This window comes from Cynoglossus semilaevis, chromosome 6 (assembly GCF_000523025.1).
Source record: "Cynoglossus semilaevis isolate Cse_v1.0 chromosome 6, Cse_v1.0, whole genome shotgun sequence".
NCBI classification, from domain to species: Eukaryota; Metazoa; Chordata; class Actinopteri; order Pleuronectiformes; family Cynoglossidae; genus Cynoglossus; species Cynoglossus semilaevis.
Window position 1 is genome coordinate 7,420,253 of NC_024312.1, and position 24,399 is coordinate 7,444,651.

General features: G+C 39.2%; 3 protein-coding genes across 5 annotated transcripts; 1 reads left to right on the forward strand and 2 right to left on the reverse strand.

The window, feature by feature from the left end:
* Positions 1-1,325: 1,325 nt before the first annotated feature.
* On the reverse strand, positions 1,326-8,464 carry man2c1 (mannosidase, alpha, class 2C, member 1). Its single transcript, XM_008311705.3, has 26 exons — positions 8,221-8,464; positions 7,468-7,593; positions 7,257-7,380; positions 7,098-7,168; positions 6,849-7,026; positions 6,554-6,743; positions 6,029-6,135; positions 5,839-5,949; positions 5,659-5,751; positions 5,454-5,570; positions 5,269-5,364; positions 5,048-5,193; positions 4,832-4,955; positions 4,493-4,614; positions 4,301-4,386; positions 4,003-4,149; positions 3,832-3,911; positions 3,657-3,751; positions 3,466-3,570; positions 3,127-3,283; positions 2,901-3,044; positions 2,697-2,806; positions 2,517-2,596; positions 2,281-2,423; positions 1,855-1,958; positions 1,326-1,764 (listed from the first exon to the last, which is right to left on the reverse strand). Exons 1-26 carry the CDS (start codon positions 8,319-8,321, stop codon positions 1,653-1,655), a joined length of 3,069 nt encoding a protein of 1,022 aa, XP_008309927.1. The 5' UTR covers positions 8,322-8,464; the 3' UTR covers positions 1,326-1,652.
* Positions 8,465-11,570: 3,106 nt separating this feature from the next.
* Positions 11,571-19,568, reverse strand: ca12 (carbonic anhydrase XII). The gene is made up of 9 exons (XM_017033078.2): positions 19,435-19,568; positions 19,321-19,341; positions 18,174-18,353; positions 16,443-16,585; positions 14,604-14,699; positions 14,459-14,522; positions 14,105-14,262; positions 13,547-13,673; positions 11,571-12,776 (listed from the first exon to the last, which is right to left on the reverse strand). The coding sequence occupies exons 1-9, from the start codon at positions 19,496-19,498 to the stop codon at positions 12,124-12,126; spliced, it is 1,506 nt and encodes a 501-aa protein (XP_016888567.1). The 5' UTR covers positions 19,499-19,568; the 3' UTR covers positions 11,571-12,123.
* On the forward strand, positions 19,526-24,101 carry LOC103379962 (kunitz-type serine protease inhibitor bitisilin-3). Of its 3 annotated transcripts, XM_025056212.1 has the most exons (7): positions 19,526-19,882; positions 21,107-21,225; positions 22,315-22,506; positions 22,730-22,906; positions 22,990-23,034; positions 23,185-23,263; positions 23,351-24,101. In XM_025056212.1, exons 2-7 carry the CDS (start codon positions 21,159-21,161, stop codon positions 23,430-23,432), a joined length of 642 nt encoding a protein of 213 aa, XP_024911980.1. In that variant the 5' UTR covers positions 19,526-19,882; positions 21,107-21,158; the 3' UTR covers positions 23,433-24,101. The 3 variants fall into 3 exon arrangements, with proteins under 3 accessions (XP_024911980.1, XP_024911982.1, XP_024911981.1); XM_025056214.1 differs by lacking the exon at positions 21,107-21,225 and having other exon boundaries at positions 19,697-19,882; XM_025056213.1 differs by lacking the exon at positions 19,526-19,882 and having other exon boundaries at positions 20,219-21,225.
* The last annotated feature ends 298 nt before the right edge of the window (positions 24,102-24,399 follow it).

Below are 24,399 nucleotides of genomic sequence, written 5' to 3' on the forward strand. Positions count from 1 at the left end.
CGTCTCATACCGCACACAGAAGTCAACTCTGGCTCCCTGCTCCCCGAATGGAGGCACAAGGGTTATCTTGAATGAGAAATAGTCCATCAAATCATCACTGGATCCATGAGTATACTCTGCCAGCAGGTCAAAGTGGTTGGACCAAGCATCAAACGTGGTTCGGATATAAACTGCCTTAGTAAGAGAAATGTTAAGCACACGGATCACTCCCTTCAGTGTCGTGGTCCCAGGAAGCAGCTCAACTGTTTCCAACTCAACTTTTTGGTCCCATACTTTGGCGAGCAGCTCCCCATTAGGCAATGGCCGTGTGAAAGTGAGAGTAGATATGTAGTATTCTTCAGCCTCATTGTTATCCCCCTCACAAGAGTCGTACCCTGGCAGTTTGGGGACATCCCAGGTGTCAAACTCCTTCACTTGCACCAGGCTTAGACCTTTGGTGTCTGCAAAGGACACTCTTCTTGAGCCACAGAGAGGCGGATCAGGCTCTGAGTCCTCGTCAGACACAGAGCTTCTTCTACGTGGAAGAGGAGAAGATTTGGGTCTGATGCCGATTACCACTTCACCCTCATCACTATCTCCATCCAAAGAGCCAGGGCCTGGCACTCCCAGGAAGTTACAGGCCCCATAAAGTCTCCGTTCACCCTCAAACTCCATGGGACACTCTGTGAGTCAGCGGGAAATAAGCCTTAGTGCTTCTGCTTCTGGCAACTGACATTCAACATGCTCTGACTGAACAGATGGAGTCGAGTTACATGTGACATTGTTGCAAGGTCCAACACTATAAATAGGGCAGAAGGGACTAAAACTATGTACAGTGGTCCAAGCAAAGGACGAGAAAATATCACCCTCTTTCTTTCTGCAAAAGTATTGCAAATGTCTAGTACATCCCAGAGAGCAGATTTATTACTACGTTTCAGTCAAAAACTCGGCAGACTGTGGATCAGGTGGACAGTGCAAATTTTTTGTTGATTTGGGTTTAGGTGGTTAAGTCATAATTTATAAATTCATCTCTCTATCCTGTTTCCAAGAAGACACTCAGAGATTGATAACGAGGGTTTCAAAATCTCTACATGTCCCTTTCAGTTTTAAGAGCTGCAAAACCTCTATATTTTCTATATGCTGGTATTTGATATTTGATGACTGGATTTCACGCTGTATTGGATTATCTGTCTGTCAGTTTATTTTTGGAATATTTTTGACTGAAAAACCTGGTGGAGTGAGTGAGTGAATGGACTCCTACTGTAAATCCAGTGGCATCTGCCTTCTAAGGGGCAAATGCCTCTGGAGTCATTACTATAAACAATGAAGGTCATCCACCCCCCGACACATTTATAGGATTTTTATTATTTAGGATTTTACTGTAGTCAAAGTCAGAATGGGAGATCATATAACGATCTTTACATTTTAAATATTAAAGTCCACCATTGCGATACAAAAACAAAAGTGGTGGTTTCTTTTTAACAAATTTTATTTAGTAAATTTTATAACTATAAAATCAGGTAATAAATAGACAAGCTACAGATGCTTGATTTAGAAATGATTTAGAGTTCTCTTTTGCTTAAGAATCAATATTTTGAACCTGCATTTCAGGAACCTTCATAACATATGCATTTAAGCACTAAACAACATGTCATCTCACTGATACTGGGTGATTACAGGATTAGCAGAAGGGACACGATTTGAAAAGGGCTAAATTTTAATGCGATTCCTTCTGAGGTGATGTCTGCTGGCCGTGTGGAGTCCTGTCTCTCCAGCAGGTCACAACTGTTGGTGAAAAAGTTAAGAAAAAAAATGTTTCATGAAAAATTAATCTAACATATGCAGTCAGTATCAATAACAAAAAAAAACACTTACTGCCAGGCTTCTTTCACTGTCAGGGCAGTGGAGAGCATTGCTGTGACACTGCCACCATGTGATTCATAGAGCCGCACTACAAGAGCCCCCTCTCTGTCCTCAGCCTGTTTTAGTAAAAAGTGTAGGTTGAATTTTACAAGTGATTTGAGGGTATTTAATAAATACTTTAGTAAATACTGTTGCAGAACACAGCGTTATCAGAGTAGAGAATGTGTATGCCTGTAGAGAACATCATTTTATTTTGAAAATGTAATATTTTACTTAGCATAGGTCTAAGACCAATTTGCCTGATTTGACTTATACAAACAACAACAACAACGATGCACCAGTGTACTTGTCTCATGGATCAGGACTATTGAATTTCTTCATACCACATGTGAGTCACACTGGGACAAACTCAACTCTTCAGCTCCGCTTTTTTGTTACCTGTTTAATGGTCTCCAGGATTACTGCCTCAGTGCTGACTGAAAAGGCACTCCAGGGCACGGTGTCTGGAGCACACTGTAACAACCTCAGAGGGAAGTTGAGGTTGTAGGCGCTCTGGATCACAGATGCATCTTGAAAGGATCCTGTACCAGACAAAAATCTGAGATTTGAACTCTTGCTCTGTGAAAATTCACAAAATTCACATTCAATATTTCAACATAAAAGACTTATCAAACCTGTGTGTGGCATGATGGCGTAGGTGAAATGGTGTATTCCCATGTCAGCATTGGCATCTGGAGCCTTTGGTGCTCGCAGCCTGAGACACAAAAACTGCTGTTAGAATTACTGAATCGCTGAGTTGGTCGATTTTTGTATTTTTTTATTTTTGTTAATAATCTATTCTGGAACAACCGTACAGCGATAGTGTCATGGTGTTCTTGTGAACCGAGTAGCCGTATTTGCAGTCGTTTAGTAGTGCAACACCAAAGTTGTGTTCTGATAAGTCAGCCCACTTGTGTCCCCAAACCTGTGAGGAAAAAGACGTAATAATGACAAAAGTACACAAAGTTTTTCCAAACTGAACTACTTTGCTTGAGTTTAACAGCATCTTTTGGTCCTACCTCAAACCTGGCCCAGTCCCATGATGTATTTCTGTGCGTGGGTCTTTGCAGATGACCAAACTGGATCTCATAAGTAGCAGCTGAGCTGCGTACTTGCACTGGGAACTCCACCTTCAGAAACTTGTGGGACTCTGCCCACATGACCTGAAAGTAAAGAACATTCAAACACTGGTCAGTTTTGGGTTGTTCATGATTTGATGTCTCTGGGTACTGTTGTGTACTGTACCTCAGTTTCAAATTTGATGTAAGGACAATTGGCATCCATGACAATCTTCTGAGTAATGGTGCTTTGTTCACTGATCCTAAGGCTGAAACTCAGGACCCCTCGTAATCCACCTGAGGACACCACGTGAATGGGATTCTCCACGTTCAGCACAGGCTTCCTATGGGCTCGGTAGTGAGTTAGTAAAAGGCGTTTTAGTTTTCTTTTTTTAGAGTGACTCGTTAAAAAAAAAGTTGTATTTTAGTATTATGATGAGACAAGAGGCTTGGTCTAAAAACCAATTTCAGTCCAGTTCCAGTCAAAAAAATACATTGGTTTTATAAAACAGACTCCAAGCAGCACCTGGTCTGAAGATGGTAGTCCATTACATCCCAGGCATCCCAATACAGAGGGACGTCGTGGAACATGACAAACTGATTCCCCTGAACGTTGTCTGAGATCGCTTCTCTGAAACCAACACAGTGTGTGGACAGGTGTAAGTGTATTATGTTTTCAGTTGTAGGACATAATCATTTTGTCCCAGACTGTTTCACCTGTTTGACTCGATCAAACACAGAGATGCCAAAGTGCCATCTTTGTTCACAACAGTCCGTAAAATCCCATTCTCCATGACGACAGTGCCGTTGGCCTGGAATGTCAACCAGCAAATTAAGTCACTGCAAAGCAGCACCAGTGAGTTACTCTCTGTCTACTTTAAACAAAACACACCTGAACGGTGACGGATACTGGAGTCACGGTCTGTGTGTCTTTGACAGGAGATAAACCAACACTGGGGACGTGCACCAGTGCTGCAAAGACAGGGAAATCAAAACAGCATCAGATGTGAATGTTTTCTGAAAGGAACACAGTATTATGTTAACATATATATATATATCATACCAAGAGCAGGTTTTCCAGCTGAGTCTTGAGTCTGGATGACTTCACACCGTTCCCAGGGCAGTGAGTTAAACACACCAGTACTGGTTCCTTTTGACCCCAGGGCTTCAGTTGCTTCACGCAGCAGCACTGTACCATCTCTAACAATATCTGACGAGACAGTCACATAAAGTGTATCAATCATTATTCAAGATGTGGCTGGATTAAAATAATTAATCAATATTTAAGAAACACATTCCACTAAGAAAAACGGAGAGGAATCTGAGAAGACACGCATTGTGGCTCTGAACAAAAACTGTACCTTCATAATACCTGAGAGCATCCTTCACCACCAGCTCTATACAACTGCCAGGAATCACATCATGAAACTGATTCAGTAAAAGGAGCCTGAATAGAAAACAGGGACACAATTTAAAAACTATACAGTTTAAAAAAGGATATAGAACGAAATATGTAATTAACTTCATCATAAAGCTCTAGTGGGTGAATTGACCTCCAAAGCTCCTGCAGTTTCTCCACAGGATAGTTAAATGTCCTGTCCCGACACAGCACTAAGCTGCTGGCCACCTCCACATCATGAAGGAGGGTCTCACATTGGCGGTTCCCACATTTAATCTGAAAAACAACAGCGATAGAAATGAGCTCAAGTTGAACTACAAGTTTAATTTGTTTTATTTTGTGCAGTGTTTTGGACACATTTATAGTATAGTTTTCTGTTTCTGTGGTGGCCCTGGTGACCCTCACTTAGTGAATACTAAGAATGGGTACAGCTTCTCCAGTGAACTTGGGAAGGATTACGTGGCAGAAGCATCTCCTCAGATGTTTGTCCTACCTGAGCCTGCGTGGTGTAGGTGCCATTATGTAGCTCCAAAAAGAGCTCCCCACTCCAGGTGCAGAGCAGAGCAGAGTCAGTCTGAAGCTGGGTGAAAAGCTTGTCAGGACTGGACATCACAACTCTGAGACACACGAAGGGAGGAGAAAGTAGTTAGCAACATCTTCTCTTTGTTTCACTCTTAGTTTGGTTATTGTTACTAACTATAACACTGACCTTGGGAGCCCATCTGTGTCTCTGACCCGGTCCAGCCTGTCAAGCATCAGCTGTGTGGGTCCGCCACCACCATCACCGAAACCAAACAAGAGGGCGCTGTGATTGGCTCTGCCTTTATCTTTGTTATTCTTTACAGTTTTTACCAGCTGTGGGGAGGGGAACAACAACCGATTGACTTATCTCCTTACAGGCACTAACACTGTTCAAATACACAAACTCACATCTTCAATGTTCCCTTTCATTCCGTAGGAATTTCCTGGAGGGAAATGTGTTAAAACTTTGGAGCCATCCAGACCTTCCCAGAAAAACGTGCTATGCTGTTGCAAGGAGAAAACAAAGGTTAAAAAAAAACAAAAATCAAGGCTTTTTGAACTGTTTTGATGCATGTTCTAACAACAGCACTCACGGGAAAAGTGTTGACCAGGTTCCAGCTCAGCTTCTGTGTCAAAAAGTTAGAAATGCCACAACCTTGCATTATCTGAGGAAGCTGTGCCGAGTAGCCAAACGTATCTGGAAGCCAGAACTAAAGAGTAATAAGAAGAAAGAATGTTAACTATAAAATATGAAGCCTTGATTGTAAATAGATTTGTTTCTGTTTAAGCATTGCTCACCTCCCTGCAGTAAAACCCAAACTCTTGGTTGAAGAAACGCTGCCCCTGAAGAAACTGTCTGACCATAGACTCCCCTGAGGGCAGGTTTCCATCCTGGTAGGCAATGACAGTATATATATATATATGTGTATATATACAGTATGTGTGTATGTATATATGCAGAGAGAGAGAGAGATTTACCATTTCCACCCATGTTCCTCCAACTGGAATGAACTGGCCTTTCTTGACATAATGTTGTATCTCAGAGAAAAGGCCTGGGTACCAGCTCTTAACCCACTGGAACTGTTGGGCCTAGAGAAACAAGCACAATGGTAGAAATTATATTTGTTTCTCAATTCTTACTACTACGATTTGTCAGAGTGAAGTTTACCTGAGAGCAGGTGAAGACAAACTCTGGGTTTTTCTCCATTAAACCAATCACTGTCACCCAGCTGCGTCCACATTTACGAATGGTCTCTTCATAAGGCCACAGCCAGGCTGTGGTTGAATACAGTGGAAACACTTAGTCAACAACACTTCATGTATGAACTGCAACTGATGAAGCGAATTGGTGTCAAGATAGACTTAAACAAAAACTTGTGTTATGTTGGTCACGTTTGTAATTTTATACATTTATTGATTTTATATTTTATATATCTATGTCATAAAAAATATAAATACATAAATAATAATATGAAATACATATGTCATATTTAAGTCATTTTACGTAATACAATTTTTGACTAAAATAATAAAAGTTAATAACAACATGGCAAGTTACGGTTAATTACATTCTTTTCCCCTCATTTAAAAACACAGAGCTCCATATTATGGTATATAATTTTGTAAGTTTAGCTTCTTTCTGGTCAGGGTTGCATTTTAGTACAAATTTTTACCTCACAAAAATAATTTTCACCTGTGTCAATGTGGCAGTGTCCCATTGTGTGGACACAGTGTTGGCTATCTCCATTTTTCTGGCTAAAGAATTTGTGAGCCAGCATGTGTGCCTTGGTGAAGGAGCTGGGGTCACTGGGGTCACAGAGATTGACCATCTCATTCACAGTGAAGAGAGCCTGGTAGCCTCGCTGCTCTTCTTCCCCTAGTTCCTGTCAATGAAGAAACAAGGACTCAAGGAATTGATTCTTTGGTTTTGAATTAAAACCCCAAACTCCAGGGAACATACATCAAAATATTTTCAAATGTACCAGTACCTTCACAATATCAACAAGCATCTCAAAATCCGTCAGTAGCTCCCTGACATCTCGATTAAACACCACCAGCTCAGCTCTCTGTACTGAATACATCTTGTCAGGGTCTGGAGCTCCAATAAAGGTTCCTTTCCCTGCTCCAAAGAGTCCATTACAGGCCACCTCTACATAAACCGTGACACTGATGGAAAAGAGAAAATTCTTCAATATAATAACTATCCAAAAATCCAAAAAGCAGCTGATGTAACTGACCTGTGTGGCTCCTCATTTTTCAGACACTCAGATAGGATGTAGCACGTCTTCTCACCGTCTTTAGTCAGACCCTGCAGGTCAACACAGTATGTTACACAACACCATAAACTGTGGGGCTCCTCCTCTGATGAAGCCAATCATCAGTGAGAACATTTCTACCTGCACTGGTTGTCCATCTCTCCACACCATCGCCTCTCCATCACTCTCCCACAGCAGGTGAACCTCTTTTCCTTCCCAGGTCGTGGGGATTTCTAGCATCACCTTAAACCAACATGTCCACCACCTTAAAGAAGAACCAAATGGGATGAATGACACATTTTATGGGAATTAAAATGAACGAGGACAGTATAACGGTGGCAATATTGCTCACGTCGGTCCAAAGGTCTCGCCGACTTGATAAGGGGTAAAAGTCTGCTGGGAGGCTTCAGCGAAAGAGACTCGTGTAGGACACGAGAAGGAAGCAACTGATTCCAGGGGACAGGAATCTCCATAGAGTCTGCGAAGACAATTGTTCAAGGCAATTGGTCAACTTTACATGTTCAGTCTTTACAAAGTATACAACTTAGACCTTAAGATCATCAAAAGACGAGAAAAGATCCATTTAAACCGTACATGATACTCCAAATATATATATATATATACACACATATATAACAGTTTACTTCACCCGAAAACCTAATAAATTCAGCTAATCAAGACGACCAGTCACTGCCACGAGTGCATTCTGCCCCGTACAGATGGAGGATTGTCACTTCAAATCCCATGACAGGTGTAGTATCAGTGTACAGTACGATGACAAATACTCGCTGTTAAATAAACATACTATAATACTGTCACACAAGGACAACACGCAACTAATAACTTACAAGTCTTACAAGGTAAACTATAGTGTTGCCATAGCATCCAATATTTTTTGCTCTAGGGCAAAAATGTATTTGCAGCATTGGAGTTTAGCATTATTTCTGTAATCTTCACGATTCTTTCTACGGCTTTAGTTAATATGTAACATGTATGTATGTATGTAATATGTTTTGGCCCAAATAAATACTGCATAGACATGTTATACAGTGCGTGTTAGACAACACTAGTTTCTGTTTCATCAGTATGTGATGATTGTTCTTACCGTCCCCTCAGGTTACAGTCTGTGAAATAAATATCGGACACAAACTTCTCCGCTCTCTCCAGCAGAGTCCGTCTGTTCTTCAACACAGGCTGGTGATACATCGTTCAATAAGTATAAACATGCAGGTGTTTGTTTTTTTTCCTCTCCAGGTACAGGTCAGAACAGAGCTGACCAGGAACTATTCACACACGCAGGACATGGACGAACCGCTATGATCAGCTTCCTCTTCTACGATGACAGACTGAAGAGGCCACTGTGTAGTACTGCCCCCTTCAGTCTGGATTAAAAATAACACTGACTTGAATGGTTATCTGTCGACACGTGAGTAATGACTTCTGTCTTATTTTGTTGTTTTAAATGTGCGCCTCATACTTGAATCTTTTGCGTTTGATTTAATGTAAACCCTTATTATTCGCTGACGGTTCCGACTTTGTTCGTCTTTTCAATTAATTTGTTCAATGCTTCATGACCTTTGTTCAAACTGCAAATATTGTCATTTTAGTGGTACCCAACCACTAGATGGCAGCCCTTGTCAACAACTGGTATTACTGTAGCCTCTAGGTGACGTTCACTGTTTTAACCGCGGTAAACATAACAGGCAATCGTTAACAACTATTACAGATTGTAATTGAGATTGAAACGATCCAACCCAGTCTGACCAGAGTCTTTAGGCCTCAAACAGTTTACAGTGTACATGCAGTGTAAACAGCATTGTCAGTAAATTCACAGGGATGGTCACTTTAGATATTTAGACCCCGAGAAATATATTTTAAGTAGTAAATGGGTATACTCCAGATAATTCCAGATTATCCAGGAATACTTTTAGTGTCGTTGCCATGCAAAGTCATGTACATTTTAACCTTGGAGGTTACACATATATTTCTTCTTTCTGTAACCAAAAGGCAAAAATTTTTTTTTTACTTTTTTGTGAGCAAATTGATATTAAATTATTTCTTGAGGAACATCAATTCACTCCCACAATTCAAGTATGTAAAGTTGGTGTTTGGAGTCCCAAGGTGTTAGTCTTGACAGACTGGTGACCAGGGTCAGGGGGCGGTCCACATGGGTCATGAAGATTCAAGAGCCATTCTTTTGCAGTAGGGTTCCCGTGCTGGCAGCTGCATAGTTCTGTGTTCGTACCGAATTTATTATAAAAATCCATAGAGCAGTTCTAACTACAGGCTTGGTAGTGGTGCAGCCCATCCCTCTCACACCACCCTACCATCAAGGAGAAATGTTGACTCCCTAATCCTCGATTGTTTGGTTTGTGGTAGGAGTTTTCACTACCAGTGGGCAGCAGGAGGGAGATCATCAGAGCCGTGGTGATCCTTGACCTGCAGATTCCCACTGGTTCTGTCCGGGACTTAATGCGTTGGTCTGGAAGCATCAGGGCTCTCTTCTCATAATGTTGACCACATCATGACAGATAAAGGAAGGTTAGAGAGGGCGGCTGTTCCTCTTGTTTACAGGAAGGAGTCATGCAGCCATTTAACAACATTTGTAATGTCCATCATGAAGATTTATCATAGGCTTCTTGCCACAACACAAAGAAAGTCCAGACTATGGCCCGAGAACAGAGGGCTTCCAAAAACCAGAGCAGTTTACAAACAAATGGGATTTTCTTAGACGTCAACTCCCTGGAACTAAAAGTCCACTCTGACCCAGAGGTCAGTTTCACATAATAATAAATTGAAGGACAGTCAAAGTTCTCCTCCAGTATATACTTTTACATTATCTTTCTTTAGTGCGTTGCATTGTTTCACATCAGTAGCAGATCTAAAAAATGTCTTATTATTCCAGTACAGAGTTTGTTTTTTTTGTTTTATTTGGAATGTTAATTAATCATGATTCATTGTGATTAGTCATGATTAATCCACATACCCTGTGATTAATCACATGAAAAAAATGTAATTGTTTGACAGCCCTACCTTCAAAATTCTAGAGATGGCTTTCAAATGTCCAAATGAGTGATTACAGCAGAGGTTGAGCAAAATAAATGTACATAAAAAGAAGTACTTTAAAGTTTTCAGATGTATTAGATCTAGACATTTTCCATATATTTCCTATTTGGTCTTTTATTTTCCCACAGTTTTTTATTAACTTAATTAGCTACATCTCAGTATTTATGCTGGAAAAACAATATTTAATTATACAGAAACAAAGGGTTGAGCAAAATAAATGTACATAAAAAGAAGTACTTTAAAGTTTTCAGATGTATTAGATCTAGACATTTTCCATATATTTCCTATTTGGTCTTTTATTTTCCCACAGTTTTTTATTAACTTAATTAGCTACATCTCAGTATTTATGCTGGAAAAACAATATTTAATTATACAGAAACAAAGCATTTCTGTAGAAAGTACTCTCCAGGGTGCCTCTCGTGTTTTATAGAAAACCACAATTACACATAGTAGTATCCACGATTTAATTAGCAAACAATAACAATATTTAATTATACAGAAACAAAGCATTTCTGTAGAAAGTACTCTCCAGGGTGCCTCTCGTGTTTTATAGAAAACCACAATTACACATAGTAGTATACAGTATATAATCCACTCATCACACTGACAAGGCTAAGCGTGGCACAAGTGACTCAACCTTCCCCAACACTCCTGAATGTTGAGGGCACAACCCCTAAGAAAGCCATTCACTCCTTCTGTAATCTCTACATGTACAGTTTAATTAAGGTTAACCAGTCTCTGGAAAGGTCCTACAATCTTCCAATTTATATATATATTTATATCTCAGCCTGTAAAGTCAATAACAGAGAGCACTCCCACCCCCCACTGCCTCCTTCGCTCAATTAGTTTGGCTATTTTGGCTTAATTTTGGGTGTGTAACACAGATACCAGGACGAGAAAATGATTCTTAGAATTCATCATGTCGATTGTTTCTACACAAGAAATGTGGTCCAGGGCTCCCAACATCCACGTGTGTTCTATGGATTTTATGGCTAAAATTTGTAATTAACTAAATAAAAAAGAGAATAAAACGTGGCTTGACCATTTGTTTGCAAACCAAGTTTCCCCCTGTCAAAGTTGGTTGGTTTTGTGGCGACTTTTATCTTCATCTTCATCCTCTTCTCCTAGAGAATTTATTGTAACTTCTTTCACATCAGCACATTTTGTTTTGTTAAACCTTTTCAAAAGAAAAACCTTTAGTTTTCTGGTGTCAAGTCCCTGCGTCGTACCAAGGCTTCCATTGGATGATTCAGGTTTCAGTCACAAGCAGTAACCAATCAACCTTAACAATAAACAATAAATAAATAAACAATTTTCTAGGCCACTGTATAAGTCAGTCACGTGATGTCCTTCAATAATATGAAGAAATGAGCACAATAAGACTGAAGTATAATGCTTTTATTGAGAGTAGTATCTGAAAAGAAGCTATTGTGAACATCTGTACTGACACATTGTCAGTGGTATGTAGAGCATTTCGCTTGGGTTTGATGCATTTCTACCTTGTAAAAGATGGATATTTTGAGGTTTCACCACAGTTACCAGATTGCAGGAATGTGCTGGTATAAATTTGATGGATGTTCAGCACCAGACAGCCATTTCGTGCAGCCAATTCTCCCGTCCTGCAGTTTCCATGGCCAAATGTTAAAGAACCTGCTTCAGCAGAGATCAGTTCCTGCCGACTGACTGAAATGGAATAAGTATATATACAAGGAACCAGAAGAACCCATCGTAAATGAAATCATACCAGGGTCATTTTCTGGTATAAAACCAATCATTATGTCTGTCTACTGGAAGAATACTTAAAATATTAAATATAATTTCAAAAAGCTTTGGTTGGTCAAACAAATGCAGGGTGTGTCTTCCAAATGAGTCTTGGCCGTACTACTGACGTCTGCTTTTAGAAAGTGACAAAACGTAAGTCTGAGCTATGCTGGGAATCTCTTTAGTCTTCCCATTCCATTGGCAAAAGCCAAGGATGTGGAGAGGCCTTGCTGTGTGGTTTCCTGGGAACAGAAGCCGGAGAGAGACTACCATACTTAGTCAGAGGAACGTTTTCCTTGATTACCGTGTGAGTCTTCTTCTGATTCATCAAGGCTTTTGTCAGAGAGCGGTCTAATTCAAAGGCCTCGTCCGTTGGCCGTGCATTCAGGATGCTCCTGATTGTCGACAGGGCTAAGTCTGATTTACAGTCCAGGTAGCTCTTGAGGTTGAGCTGGGGAAACACTGAGTCTCTGAGAGTGTGAACCAGCTGAGTCTCTGTGTGAGACTGTTTGAGCTGCCGGACAATTCTCTGCTCCAGCGAGACGTAGCAGAGGGCATCTTCAGCCAGACCTTGGTTTCCCACATAGTGGTTGGTCTGGCTTTTTTTCTTCAGGGATTGCTTCATCATCTGGTGTTTAGACTTGGGTAGAGTCTCACCCTGCTGGTACTTGTGGCTTTTCTTTGTGCCAGTGTGGTGCTTCTCTGGGCCACTCGGTAAGAGCTGATGGAGGCCTTCATCAGCCAAGTCTGCGAGGTCGCCGACCAGCAGCTGCTGAAGGATTCGCTTCCTTGTGAGTGGTGATGAGACTGTAGGGGTGCCTTGCATCCCTCTGCCTGCATCAGACATACAACCAATCACAGTATGTTAAACTTCCACTCTGTGAGACGATAGGTGGTAATGACCCCGACACGCAGCAACAACAAACAACAAACAAAAAGGCTGTCGGACAGAGTTAGAGACAAAACTATTGGCCCACTGTTAAAATGTAATTATTTATTTTATTTATTTCCTTATTAAAACCTTTTTTTTAATTTTTTTTTACTACTTTTCCTTTATGCACAACATTGGTTAAACTGTTTCAGCTTTAGTTATATAGTATATAGTTATGGCATTTATAGACATGCAAGGTAAAAAAAACTAGGGCTAATAATTATGTTCCTTACAGTACAGAAATGTTCCATAAGAGAAACATAGTTCTGAGAGGAAAATCTTTGGAATGAACATGTATATACCAGCTCTGCAATGTACAGGCCTAAAAACAATACTCCGTGGTAAACCAGCAAAACCACATAAAAGTAATCCTTCATGGACTAACTTATGGGCTGCAGACATGCTCATTATGTCAGAAAAAGGTTCATCTGTTGTGTCTGACGAGAGTGACGGTCTATTTTCGCCTGTCAATCAGCTTTAGGGACAGCTAAGAATCACATGAACATACAAGCTCAGCCAGTAGCAGGTAACATCACACACACCGCAGCCTGCATGACGGTGCTGCGTTTTGCCGACCAATGAGTAAATGCTCATGTCAGTAAACCCTTGATTAATGCAGTGCAGTGGCCGTATCACTGTGTGTATGACCTTTGTACCGTATACTTTGACATACCTCCTTTAAATGATGTCAGGACGATACGACTGTCAGGGAGCTGCGGTTTCCTGTAGTTGCCATTCAGTGGTTCGGGGGCTGAGTCCTGGGCATGGGAGGAGTACAGGGTTGTAGCCATAGCCAAAAACTAAAAGAAAACAAAAGAAAAGAAAAGAACATTGACCGTGTACATTATCAAATCTGGTAATGTTTTCTAACACATAGGTTATCAAGATCACTAAGTGCTGTATACAGAAAAAAAACATTGGAGTTGGATTCTCCAATTTATCAAGCCTGCTTTTCACCTTCTCATGTGCTCACAATACCTTTACAAGTACAATGCAACATGGCCATGTTTACACTTTCTATAAGGTCCATACTATTCCAGGTTGTTAGAAAGGAGGCCCTAGATATACTGAAGGGTCATGTTCCATATGATTGTTTTTGTCATGATTTGAGCAGGTTAGTTGACGATCATTTTGTTTTGCATTGGACCAAATGTTCTGTGACAGTTCAGTGATTCCATGTAGATCATTCACCACTTCATACAAAAAATTAAGCAATCTTTTTGTTGTGCACCTGTTTGCGAGAGATTGTCACGGGGTTTCGGAAGATGGTCCACAGTACACTGGGGTAGCACGGTGGAGTGGTCAGTGACCCGTCGTAACGATAATACTCGTCCAGATGTGCAGGAAGAAGTGCTCGGACATTGAAGCCGGGCACTTGTAGTTTTTGATCTGCATCAAAAACAACAACAATATCTAATTGTGATTTATTATATTTTTATGTGTATTTTACTGTGTTGCCCGATTTATTATGACGGTGCTGCAGTTCATTTTCACTGTTATTTGGTGGGTCATAATATTTTTTTCTCTAAATATAACTTTCTGACCATTAAGAATATTGGTTAAAGGGCGCTACTTTATGACTTACCTCTGTATTTAATCCCATTGATGAATCTAAGAAACTCTTCAAAGGCAGGATTGAATTCTCCGATCTACACAGGAAACATCACAGTCAGGTGGATCAGTGGATATATTTTTACAGTTACTCTCCTCTGTAGACCAAAGAGTCTGACCTCGATCAGGACGCCCAGAACTGCCAGGCCGTCAGATTTGTCCACAGCCATGGAAATGTTGGGGTATTTGTCTGAATTAAAGTGAACCACGTGCATCTGTGGATGGAAACAAAGTCCAAAGGGAAATTAATAAACAAAGCAGTGTGTTGTTTAGTGTGACATGTTTTTCGAACACAGCAGGTGTTTAATGCATTTAAAAACAACGTCTGTCAGCTTCAGGGAACAAAATATGTGTTAAAAGACAAAACAAAAGCACATGGGACATGAACGTTGGCGATTTGCTGCTGTGGATGTTTAAAAATATATTAGTCATTATAAACGCTCAGCCAAGTGACATGATGTTGGCTGAATATCAGGGCAAACTCGTACAGCCTCTCTTCGTTTCCTTCTCTTTTTTCTTTTGAAAAAAACTTTAATTTCCCATCATCCTTCAATTACAACCTGTCATCATGCAGCTGTGGTTCTGGAGTCAAGTGGGACCTTGGAAAAGGTCCAAACTTTTGACGTGTCCTCTCTCTGAAAGTTAGGGCTAAACCACAGCAGTTTACAAGTGACTCAGCTGCAGCTGGGTCATTCAAACACACAACCTTGAAAGTTTGAAACCACCGTCATTCAATTAAGGCCATATTGTCAGTATTAGGCAATAATGCCTGTAGAAAAAAGGAATGGAAGACAAAAAAGGAGGGAAAAAAACTGTGAACCTGTCATGTTCAATCAAAATTCACACAGGTTCAGATAAAAAAAGACTGAAATGTTCTTTTTTTAGCTTCTCAGATAAAACTGATAGAATGCAGCATCTCCACTGCCGTTAAGTCATTTTTCACTATCTGTAGCATGTCTTCTCTATGGAGGCGGACATTAATAATGTATTGCTATTGGCTTAGCATAGAAAATAAGAGTTAAAATATTTTAAGTAGTTTACAAAAAACTCCTGACATTGAATTAAATTCAAACATTTCCAGAGATGGTTAAAGAAAAACAGAGCAAGTCATAATCTGGTGCAATGATTCCTTTTTAAACTCCTTCAAAAGTCACTGAGACAAACTGAATAAAGTGTTTTTTTTTTCTGTCATTTATTGTGTGGTAATTGCCTTAAAGGTCATGTTAACCCCAAAATGTGAACACTTTACAGCTACAGTAGTTAGAATGTTAGACTCAGAACCTGTCACACGTCAAAGCTGTCCGTCTGTAATGACTGTGTTTTACGTAATTGCTCTCTACTGCATGACAAACCAAAAACAATCTGTAAAGTCAGCTTTTTTTTTTACATTGTGTTGTGGTTAGAAACACTAAATAGTTCTGCCAGTGTGAAGATGCCAGAGCAGAGCCTTTGGCTTAGGCAGTGTCTGTGGAACTGTGTGGAAATGACTGGAGTCGGCTTCTACATCACTTAGTATCCAATCATTTGTCTGGCGCCAGTGATGTTGTCGACAGTGATGCGGATTACTGAGATTTCTGTTTAAGTTATTCAGTTTCGATTTATACTATATAGTAGACTTTGGAAAAGCCTGACTGAAAATGTCACTCAAATCACAACATTTTACATCACCATCATAGAATGACAAAGTCATTTCTAAGGCTATTTGATATATATACAGTATGTATTTATACAGTATGTATTTATACATGTATATATGTATTTATATATGTATGTATATATATGGCAAATATATTTATACATACACACACATATGTATCTATATATTAAAATATATATGGCAAATATATTTATACATATACACACATATATATCTATATATATATATATATACACACATATATATATTAAATGTGTTTTTTTATATATAGGTTTTCTACATAGATTTTAATTCCATCTACCTCTGTTGCGTACTGTTTACCGTTGACCGTATGCTCTGAGCCAGCAGGTCTGCTGGAGGAGCCCCAGTGGAAGTGGAGCTGAGCTGCGGTGTAGCGATGAGGGAGGCTGGAGATGTGCATCTTAGAAGGCAGAGAGATCTGCACTGTGGATCAGAACATCAGAGCAGGGTGAGGATCCAACACACAACGTCCTTGTTGCAGTTAAATGACTTCAACATAACAGAGTGACGCAGGCTGTTTGGACACGTCGTCTTTGTGTGGCATCTGCTGATGGTAGAAAAACGGTGACTCGGTGAAAATGTCACTCTGTTTGTGGTGGCCATGTTTGTCACGCCGGGATGTAATCATTTGTCTGGTTTTTAAAGTCTGTATGTGGTGTGTTGACCTGGACAAGCATTTAACTGTTCAGCAACAGAATGAGCATTAGCAAACAGTGTGCATTCGACACTACTGTTTAGCACAGTGACTACTCAGGTGATATTTGATATCATGCCTGTTGGTTTATCGAGATATTCTATGGTTTTTAGTGGTGTGTCAATCGACAGGGATACTAATCTTTGCTTGCCTTTTTTTTATATAAATATTTATTTTGCAAGGGATTGTTTTGCAAATATATGTAGGAACACCAATATATACCAATAAAAACATATTTAATAGGTGGCAGTGGCTGGAAGTGTACAGTTCATAGGTGCAACAGAGCTCGGTGCTATAACTAGCTATAGGTTTCAATTAACAAATTCACAACCCAATAGAAAATGATTCTGTTCTTCTACCATCAACCCATGCAGCACCAACTGTAAAACATAAATAAATACTTGAACAAGGCACATATATATTTAATATAATATAACAATAAATAAATGGCCAACTTTAAAGAGAAATCGTGTTCTTTTGTTCAGAGGCATCACATCCATGACTCAGCAGTGCAGATGAGTAATGTCTGCTCATATTTTCCCAGACTAAACACGAACGCTTTCTTCTGGGTATAAAGAACAGTCAGGATAATAAGAGAGTGATTATGGAAAATTACTGTGGCAAATGTAGAAAGCCGATCCTCCTGTCATTTTCTTTAAGTTGACCCAGAAATTAGGCTTTTAGAACAAGAACGGCATCTTTGCATGTTTATGCGGGGCCACCTCTAATGAATATGTGGACAAGTGTTTTGATTGCGAGTACATCCAGATCAAAATAACAATGCGGACTGCTGTCACGTGTATGCCTGTTGGTGCAGGGTACTGTTTCCTGTAATATCCTCCAGTTGAATTACGTGATTTCAGTCAGTGGCTCTTCCAGCACAAGGACCCTGATCCTAATTTATGTTTAAGAATACATATACTTATAAGCATGAGAAATATTTAGAAATCTGATTATTCTCAGCTTTCTTTTAAATACATTTTTAAAATTATTTTAATTTGATATTTTATTATTTTATTTTATTTTATTTAATTTTAATTTGATATTTTATTGTTTTATTTTATTTAAAGTGGAAAATTCCATTGAATGAAACATGTTTCATTTTTGTCCATAAGGTTTGATGTTGCACTGACTGTGATGGATAACACATTTTTCATGGATAATGGATAAATACATTTCTGCAATGAATAATCTAAAAATTTGTGATTGATCTGGTTTAAATCTTCAAATCTCCCATTAACAATGTAATGCATTACAATAACCAATACTTTCATTAACCATATAAGTCACTTTTTGTGGTTGACAGTTCTTACTCACCAGAATGTCCATTGTTTCCTAGTGTGAGCAGCTCGCTGTGCGAAAGAATGTAGTTCTGAACTTCAATTGGTCGCAGGGTTGGGTCGAACATGAGCAGCTCTGACTTGATGTCTATTGGAGACTGAAAAGCTCCACCACAGTATGGATAGTTCCTAGACCAGTGGTGCTCTCCATTCAGCCCTGCAGCAGCACCAGTGCACAACACGGCTAGTTAAACAGACTATCTAATAAAATACAGGGTTAGAAATGATGATGTCTCCATCAGTCTCCTGGTGTTAATCTAAACATTGAACTGCTCCACAGAGGGTGAGTGTTTGACCTGAGCTACTGAACATTTGATTTGTAACCAGAGAGAGGTATAATTAGCTATGTACAAACAGCGTGGGGTTTGACCTGTGGTTTTTGAATGACGACCTGGCTCTTGTTTGCACGGACGGCCACTGAGAACGAGGTCTCTCGGCTAATGAGAGGGTTTCTAGACAACGTAGGACGGCAAACAGGCACTTTTTGCAAATCAAGTCATGTTGTAAACAGAGTGATCTCAGTCACGTGCTGTCATCTATACCACACTGTTTTTGCTTAAAGGTGACGTGCTAAATAAAGACAATGTTCTTCTCTCTCTGTTGGTTACCACCGGTGGACTGGACTGGTGTGTCTTATTTTCACAGCATTGCTTTTTTCTTCTTTTAGGCCAAATCAGGTCGAAGTATTTCGGATGGAGCAGGTTAAAGTAAAGCAGTGTTTCTCAATTTTTTTTTCTGTAGAGCCATATTTTTTAAAAAGTCACAAACCTTTGTGACCCAAGTCAATAGACATTATTCGTAAACATGATGCAAGACCACCCAAAAAATATTTCTTCAGTCTTTGGGAAACAATGCAGTGAAGGATCATATGTCGTCATTACATTGTAATGTAAAGTCTACTAATCCATCAGAGATTGTGTTGTGTTGTAGTGGGCTTGATTCAGTGCATTTGGAACTGAGAGACATGTTGATGAAAGGTACTGTCAAGTGTTCGGCAGTTGTCATGTGTGACGTCGACCCCCAGTGGTCTGGAGGAACTGAGTGCAAAAGCTATTGAGGAAAAAGCACTGAGCAAAAAAAAACTTTTAATTAGTTAATGTCAGTGGGGAGAGTGTGAGACTTACCATTGTATGTCCATTTAGCACCTGAAAAACAACAAGAAGGAAAATGTTACTACTAAATGCAAGGTGAAAAAGCAGAAGGTGTTAATCTGAGTGGAGCCAGAAATGAGACCTTACCATGCAGCACAGCAGACAGCTGTAGAAGAAGGAAGGATATGACGCTCAGAGGAAGCATCTTCATCCTCTCAGCCCACTCCGATGATGATGATGGAGATGTTAGCCCAGTGCAGTGCAGGAGCTTGAATGTTCCAGCCTGCGAACAGACTTATATACTCCTGTTGTCAGCTTCATTGTGACCCACAGTGACGTCAGAGCAGCAACAAAACCACCCTCCGGAGTCACATGATCACAGCTCAACAAGCCAAGCCACTCATTTCGACCAGCTTTGGGCTCAGATGTGCAGATGAGTGCGGGGAATGCTAAGAGGCACTTGTGTCGCTAGTGTGACATCACAGTGGAGACTGCTGCCGTTCAAGTTTAAACAAAGAGTTAAGACAGCGGTGAAGTCAGTGACCAGATACTGACAGACGGATGAGCTTCAAACAGTATGAACTGTTCAGTGTGGGCAAGTACTAACTGATCTAACCACTCGCTTGGCTCAGATCTACAAACACTATTTTCTGAAAAAAAAAGGTTTCTAAAATTTAAATTCTTTATGTGGTAATGCAGTGAAACCTTTATTCATACATGACTCCCAAATATTTATATTCTAATAGTTTGTCATTTGTGTTAAATGATTGTCTTCATGTCGTCTCGTGGTGGAACATGTCTCTACATTAGTGGCACTTTCACATACATTCAACTCCTCTGTACCATCAAAGGTGGCTGCTTTTTGTTCATCAAAGTAAAGTAGTGAAAAGCTGTTACAGAGTTTTGGGTCACTGGACTGACACGTGTGAAGAGTTTTGGGTCACTGGACTGACACGTTTATGAGTACCTGTCTGAGTGTTTATATAAAGCGTTGTACCCTATACTTATACTTGTATCAGTGTTGGTGCATCCCTTATTTTCACTCCTGATTCCTGACAGAATAACCAATACAAGATGGATGGGTGGTTAAAATACCAGACCAGGTTTGGGTAGCAGTCAAACCTTGGATTATTTTAGCCAAGACCACACTAACCAAGACCAAGTCATTACTGAGATGAGAGTGTGCACAGGATCAGATCAAGATTAAAGAACAAGGACAGGTCAAGACTAAGACTAGTGAACCTAAACTCAAAATCCAATATGGCTGTTCAGGGACTTGGCTACAGAGTTTAATATTTGTTATAATGTATTTAACATATCAGATATATTAGCTGGACTTGGATTGATTTTGTTAGATTTTGATACTATATATATATATAACATGGAATACTCGTATTTCGGGAAGCTATCGTATCTAGGGTGTCCACTGTAATTCCGAAAATCCGATAATGAAATGTACAGTAATGTGACCCATTTAGCCTGTGGCTAAATTCATTTCTAGCTTGTTTTAACACATCATATCACCTACTTCTTTACAGCCAATAAATGCACATGGTGAGACACGACACAACGTGTGAGGATGTACAACCTAGCTAACACTGACGTGTGACAAACATCAGTATGATGATTGCACCGCAGGTTACAGGGGTAGAACCAAAATTCTTTTCAGAATTATGTTTATTCAGATGAAATCAGAATGGAAAAAAATCACAATGTGGTTTGAAAATATATTATAAAACAAAAAAAAACAGGAAGAAGTCTCTTCCTGTCATTACCACTACTGTCTAAAGGTCGTTACGACAACACACTCTCATTGTAGTTTACAACCGTCACACAGTCCCAGCAGAGACAGGACAAGGACAAGCAGCAAGATGAAGCACCTGTTGCTTTTGGTGTTGGCTTTTGTTGCAATACACGTCGACTCCTCAAGGATTCCAGGTGAATCAAAATAACTTCTTATCAATGTTTTTGTATGTAGCACCTTAAGCAAAAACGATACAGCAGGGTAGAAGTTAACAGAGCATTCAGACTCTGGGGAAATGAAAAAAAATGTCTTACAGAGGAGTTGTAAATATATAATGTCGTTTACAAATTTTATCCTAGGGTTCGCGCCTAGAGGAAATGTAGTTGAAAATGTAGTTTTCCCTAGGGTTCGAGGAAATGTAGTTGAAAATGTAGTTTTCAGATATAGATGTATAAAAAATACAATCATGATCAGCACTTTCTGAGCAATATGGCACGCTTAGGAGTTCATGTCTTTCAGTTCCGGGCTTGATTGAAATGAATCTCCTCTGAGACAGGAACTATATCCAGAGAACATCAATTCCAATAACCTTATTTCAATACCCTTATACCCTTATACATATATAATATGTTTGGTTGTAGGTTGTACCTGTTGATGTGGTTTACCTTTTCACTCTTTTTGTAGACATGCTGTAACTTGGAAGTTCAAAAAAAAAGATGGTCTTGATCTGAAAGCAGGGTGTTACTATCATTTACTCTGCAGAAAATGTTATTTACACACTTTTACTGCTTTTAGCCTAGCTGACTGGACAATATCTGCTCTGTAATTCCCAACTTTAAAAACTCAGTCTGAGCAGATGGTTATTAGCACGGTGAGGTAAAACTGCTTTGCTGTACAACTGTTATCTCCAATAGAAAAAAAAAGTACAGCAGGGACGAAATTCATTCATTCGTTAAATTAATTAATTAGGTTTTCCTCCAATTCAACAGCATTATGGCTAAACTGACTAACTTGAAACCACATTCGACTTCTGTGAAATGTGAAAAGAGTAGGCGGACTGAGCATAAACTGCACTTTTTATTGCTCTCATAAAATGAGGGAGTGGATCTCGGTTAAGCATTAGTCTTGACAAACAGTGGTATCTGTCCATGGTTTCTGCTGAAGGCTTTATCAGTTACAACGTTCACTTCACCAGCCCTACTATAAAAAAAACTAGATATTAATTGCCTCAAAATCATAGCACTCTATTAACTCTCTTCTCACTCATTTAAATCATCCCACAGAATTATGTCAACTGCCTGAAGATGCTGGTGAGGGCCAAAGCTTCATCTTTGCGTTCCATTATAACGCGGCCCAAGATCAGTGCAATCCCTTCGTATTCAAAGGAAATGGAGGCAACGCCAATCGTTTTGTAAATGAAATAGAATGCATTAGAAACTGTTCTGTCAATGCTGAGAATATCTACCCCATGGATGGTAAGTTTGTTTTATGGACTTCAAAGGTTATATATATATCGAATATTATGGGAAATTTCCCTTGTTCCCTTGTCTATTCATGATGTGTTAGATGTCTGCCACCTGGTGGTAGCAAAAGAAAACTGGTCAATTTCTTGATATACTTAAATTTTGCACTCACAATCACACCTCTGCCTAATATTTTTCTGGTTATGACAACGGGGTAATTCCTGTCTCTTCACAGCGGTAAAGGCTTGCCATTTTAAAAAGGCCATCGGTGGTTGCGGACTTCAGTTGATGAGGTACTACTATGATTCGGTTCACGACAAATGCAAAAAATTCATTTATTCCGGTTGCATCGGCAATGGAAACCGATTTTTCGACCATGAAAGCTGCAACGCCACATGCGCCGGCATCCACGGTGAGCCTCAAAAGTTCAAACCGATGCCTGTTTCCCTGTTAATCAAGGTTTATATGTTAACTGACTAACTTTCTCGGTTTAAGATGATGGTGATGAACCTGAGGAGGATGAACCAGACACACCAATTGGTGGGTAGATACAAAACACAGGTTTTTACTCACAATTGAAAAACAATCCTAGTTTTAAATTATCTGATGTCCTGTATACATTTCAACGACATAAAGTGTTGTGAATTATTTTACCTTTTTAAATGATCTTCAACGCTGTTTTCCTCACAGCAATCATCTGTGGCGTTTTGCTGGCTGTTATCGTCCTCAGTATCATCATACCTGTGATCGTTTTGACTGTTAAGTCAAAGTAAGTTTTCAATTTTAAAAAAATAAAAACAACTTTGTATTCAATTATTACCTGTAATTACAAACTTTTTACTTTGTTGTATTGAAGGAAAAAGGGGTCAAAGAAGAAGACGCCGAAGGAAAGGAATGCTCAGCAAGATCCCCCTCTTTCAGGAATAGAAATGCAATAGACAATTGTATCACCTCAACATTTTTACTAGCTTGGATTTGTCCTTAAACATTTGTTGCCAACACATCAATTATGATTTTTTTTCCCATTTACCTACAATTTTGTATATTTTATGGACTTAGAGTTCATCAGCTAGAAGTGATTAAATCCAATCTGGAAAATCTTAACTACATATGCAAAGTGGTATTCTTTCATTTTTATTTTTAAACTTTTCATATTTCTTTAACTTTTCCCATAAAGTCAATATGTTTGTGTGTGAGTGTTGTTGTTTTAATTTTAATCAGATTAGGGGTTTAAAATGAATCAGCAAAAGGCTCTTTGATTAGACATCTTTAAGATTGTAGTGAAAGAAACATTGTTGTTTAGAAAAACATCTTACGTAACAGATCAGTATTTTTTTTCCCAATGACTTGACTTTGTTTCTTGTAGTTAGAAAGACTGAATTAAATTCTGACTCTCCTTGTTGGCTTGAAATGTGCAAAATGTAATATGATGTTCATGTAATTGTTCTCTAAACTGTTGTGTCACCACCAGGCTCATAGTTGTATCAGGGACTGTAATTTTTTTACATTGAAAACCAAGCAAATAAATCTGGAACAGTGTTTTCCATTTTTTTACATGGGACCTACTGACTATTTGTGTGTGTGTGTGTGTGGAATACATCTATATATATAAAAAAAAAATGTTGTAATCTGCTGCCAGAATTTGACAAATGTCTGTCAATAGTTGCATAATTTGTAATGAACTGAATTCCTATGTCGATTTATGTAATAAAAAACAAAAACAAACAAACAAACAAACGAAACCCAAAACTCTCAGGAGCATTTGTAGCAGCCATTTTATTTCATTTTTATCATGCATCTTGATGTATAGACATCAGGCCTATATATATAATGTATAGGTCAAAAATAACTCCACGTACATTGAATTTGAAGACGAATTATTTGTATTTGTAATTGTATTTATGG

Excerpts from the sequence above, each read along its gene's own strand:
- ca12 (XM_017033078.2), bottom strand. The coding sequence starts at position 19,498 with ATGAAGATGCTTCCTCTGAGCGTCATATCCTTCCTTCTTCTACAGCTG. Across the intron at positions 16,586-18,173 it reads AGGAAACAATGGACATTCTG|TGCAGATCTCTCTGCCTTCT; the intron begins GTGAGTAAGAAC and ends TCTGATCCACAG. Across the intron at positions 14,263-14,458 it reads CAATGGGATTAAATACAGAG|ATCAAAAACTACAAGTGCCC; the intron begins GTAAGTCATAAA and ends TTTTTGATGCAG.
- LOC103379962 (XM_025056212.1), top strand. The coding sequence starts at position 21,159 with ATGAAGCACCTGTTGCTTTTGGTGTTGGCTTTTGTTGCAATACACGTC. Across the intron at positions 23,035-23,184 it reads TGAACCAGACACACCAATTG|CAATCATCTGTGGCGTTTTG; the intron begins GTGGGTAGATAC and ends TTTTCCTCACAG. Across the intron at positions 23,264-23,350 it reads GTTTTGACTGTTAAGTCAAA|GAAAAAGGGGTCAAAGAAGA; the intron begins GTAAGTTTTCAA and ends GTTGTATTGAAG.
- man2c1 (XM_008311705.3), bottom strand. The coding sequence starts at position 8,321 with ATGTATCACCAGCCTGTGTTGAAGAACAGACGGACTCTGCTGGAGAGA. Across the intron at positions 7,169-7,256 it reads GAGATGGACAACCAGTGCAG|GGTCTGACTAAAGACGGTGA; the intron begins GTAGAAATGTTC and ends GTTGACCTGCAG. Across the intron at positions 1,765-1,854 it reads ACAGTGAAAGAAGCCTGGCA|TTGTGACCTGCTGGAGAGAC; the intron begins GTAAGTGTTTTT and ends TTTCACCAACAG.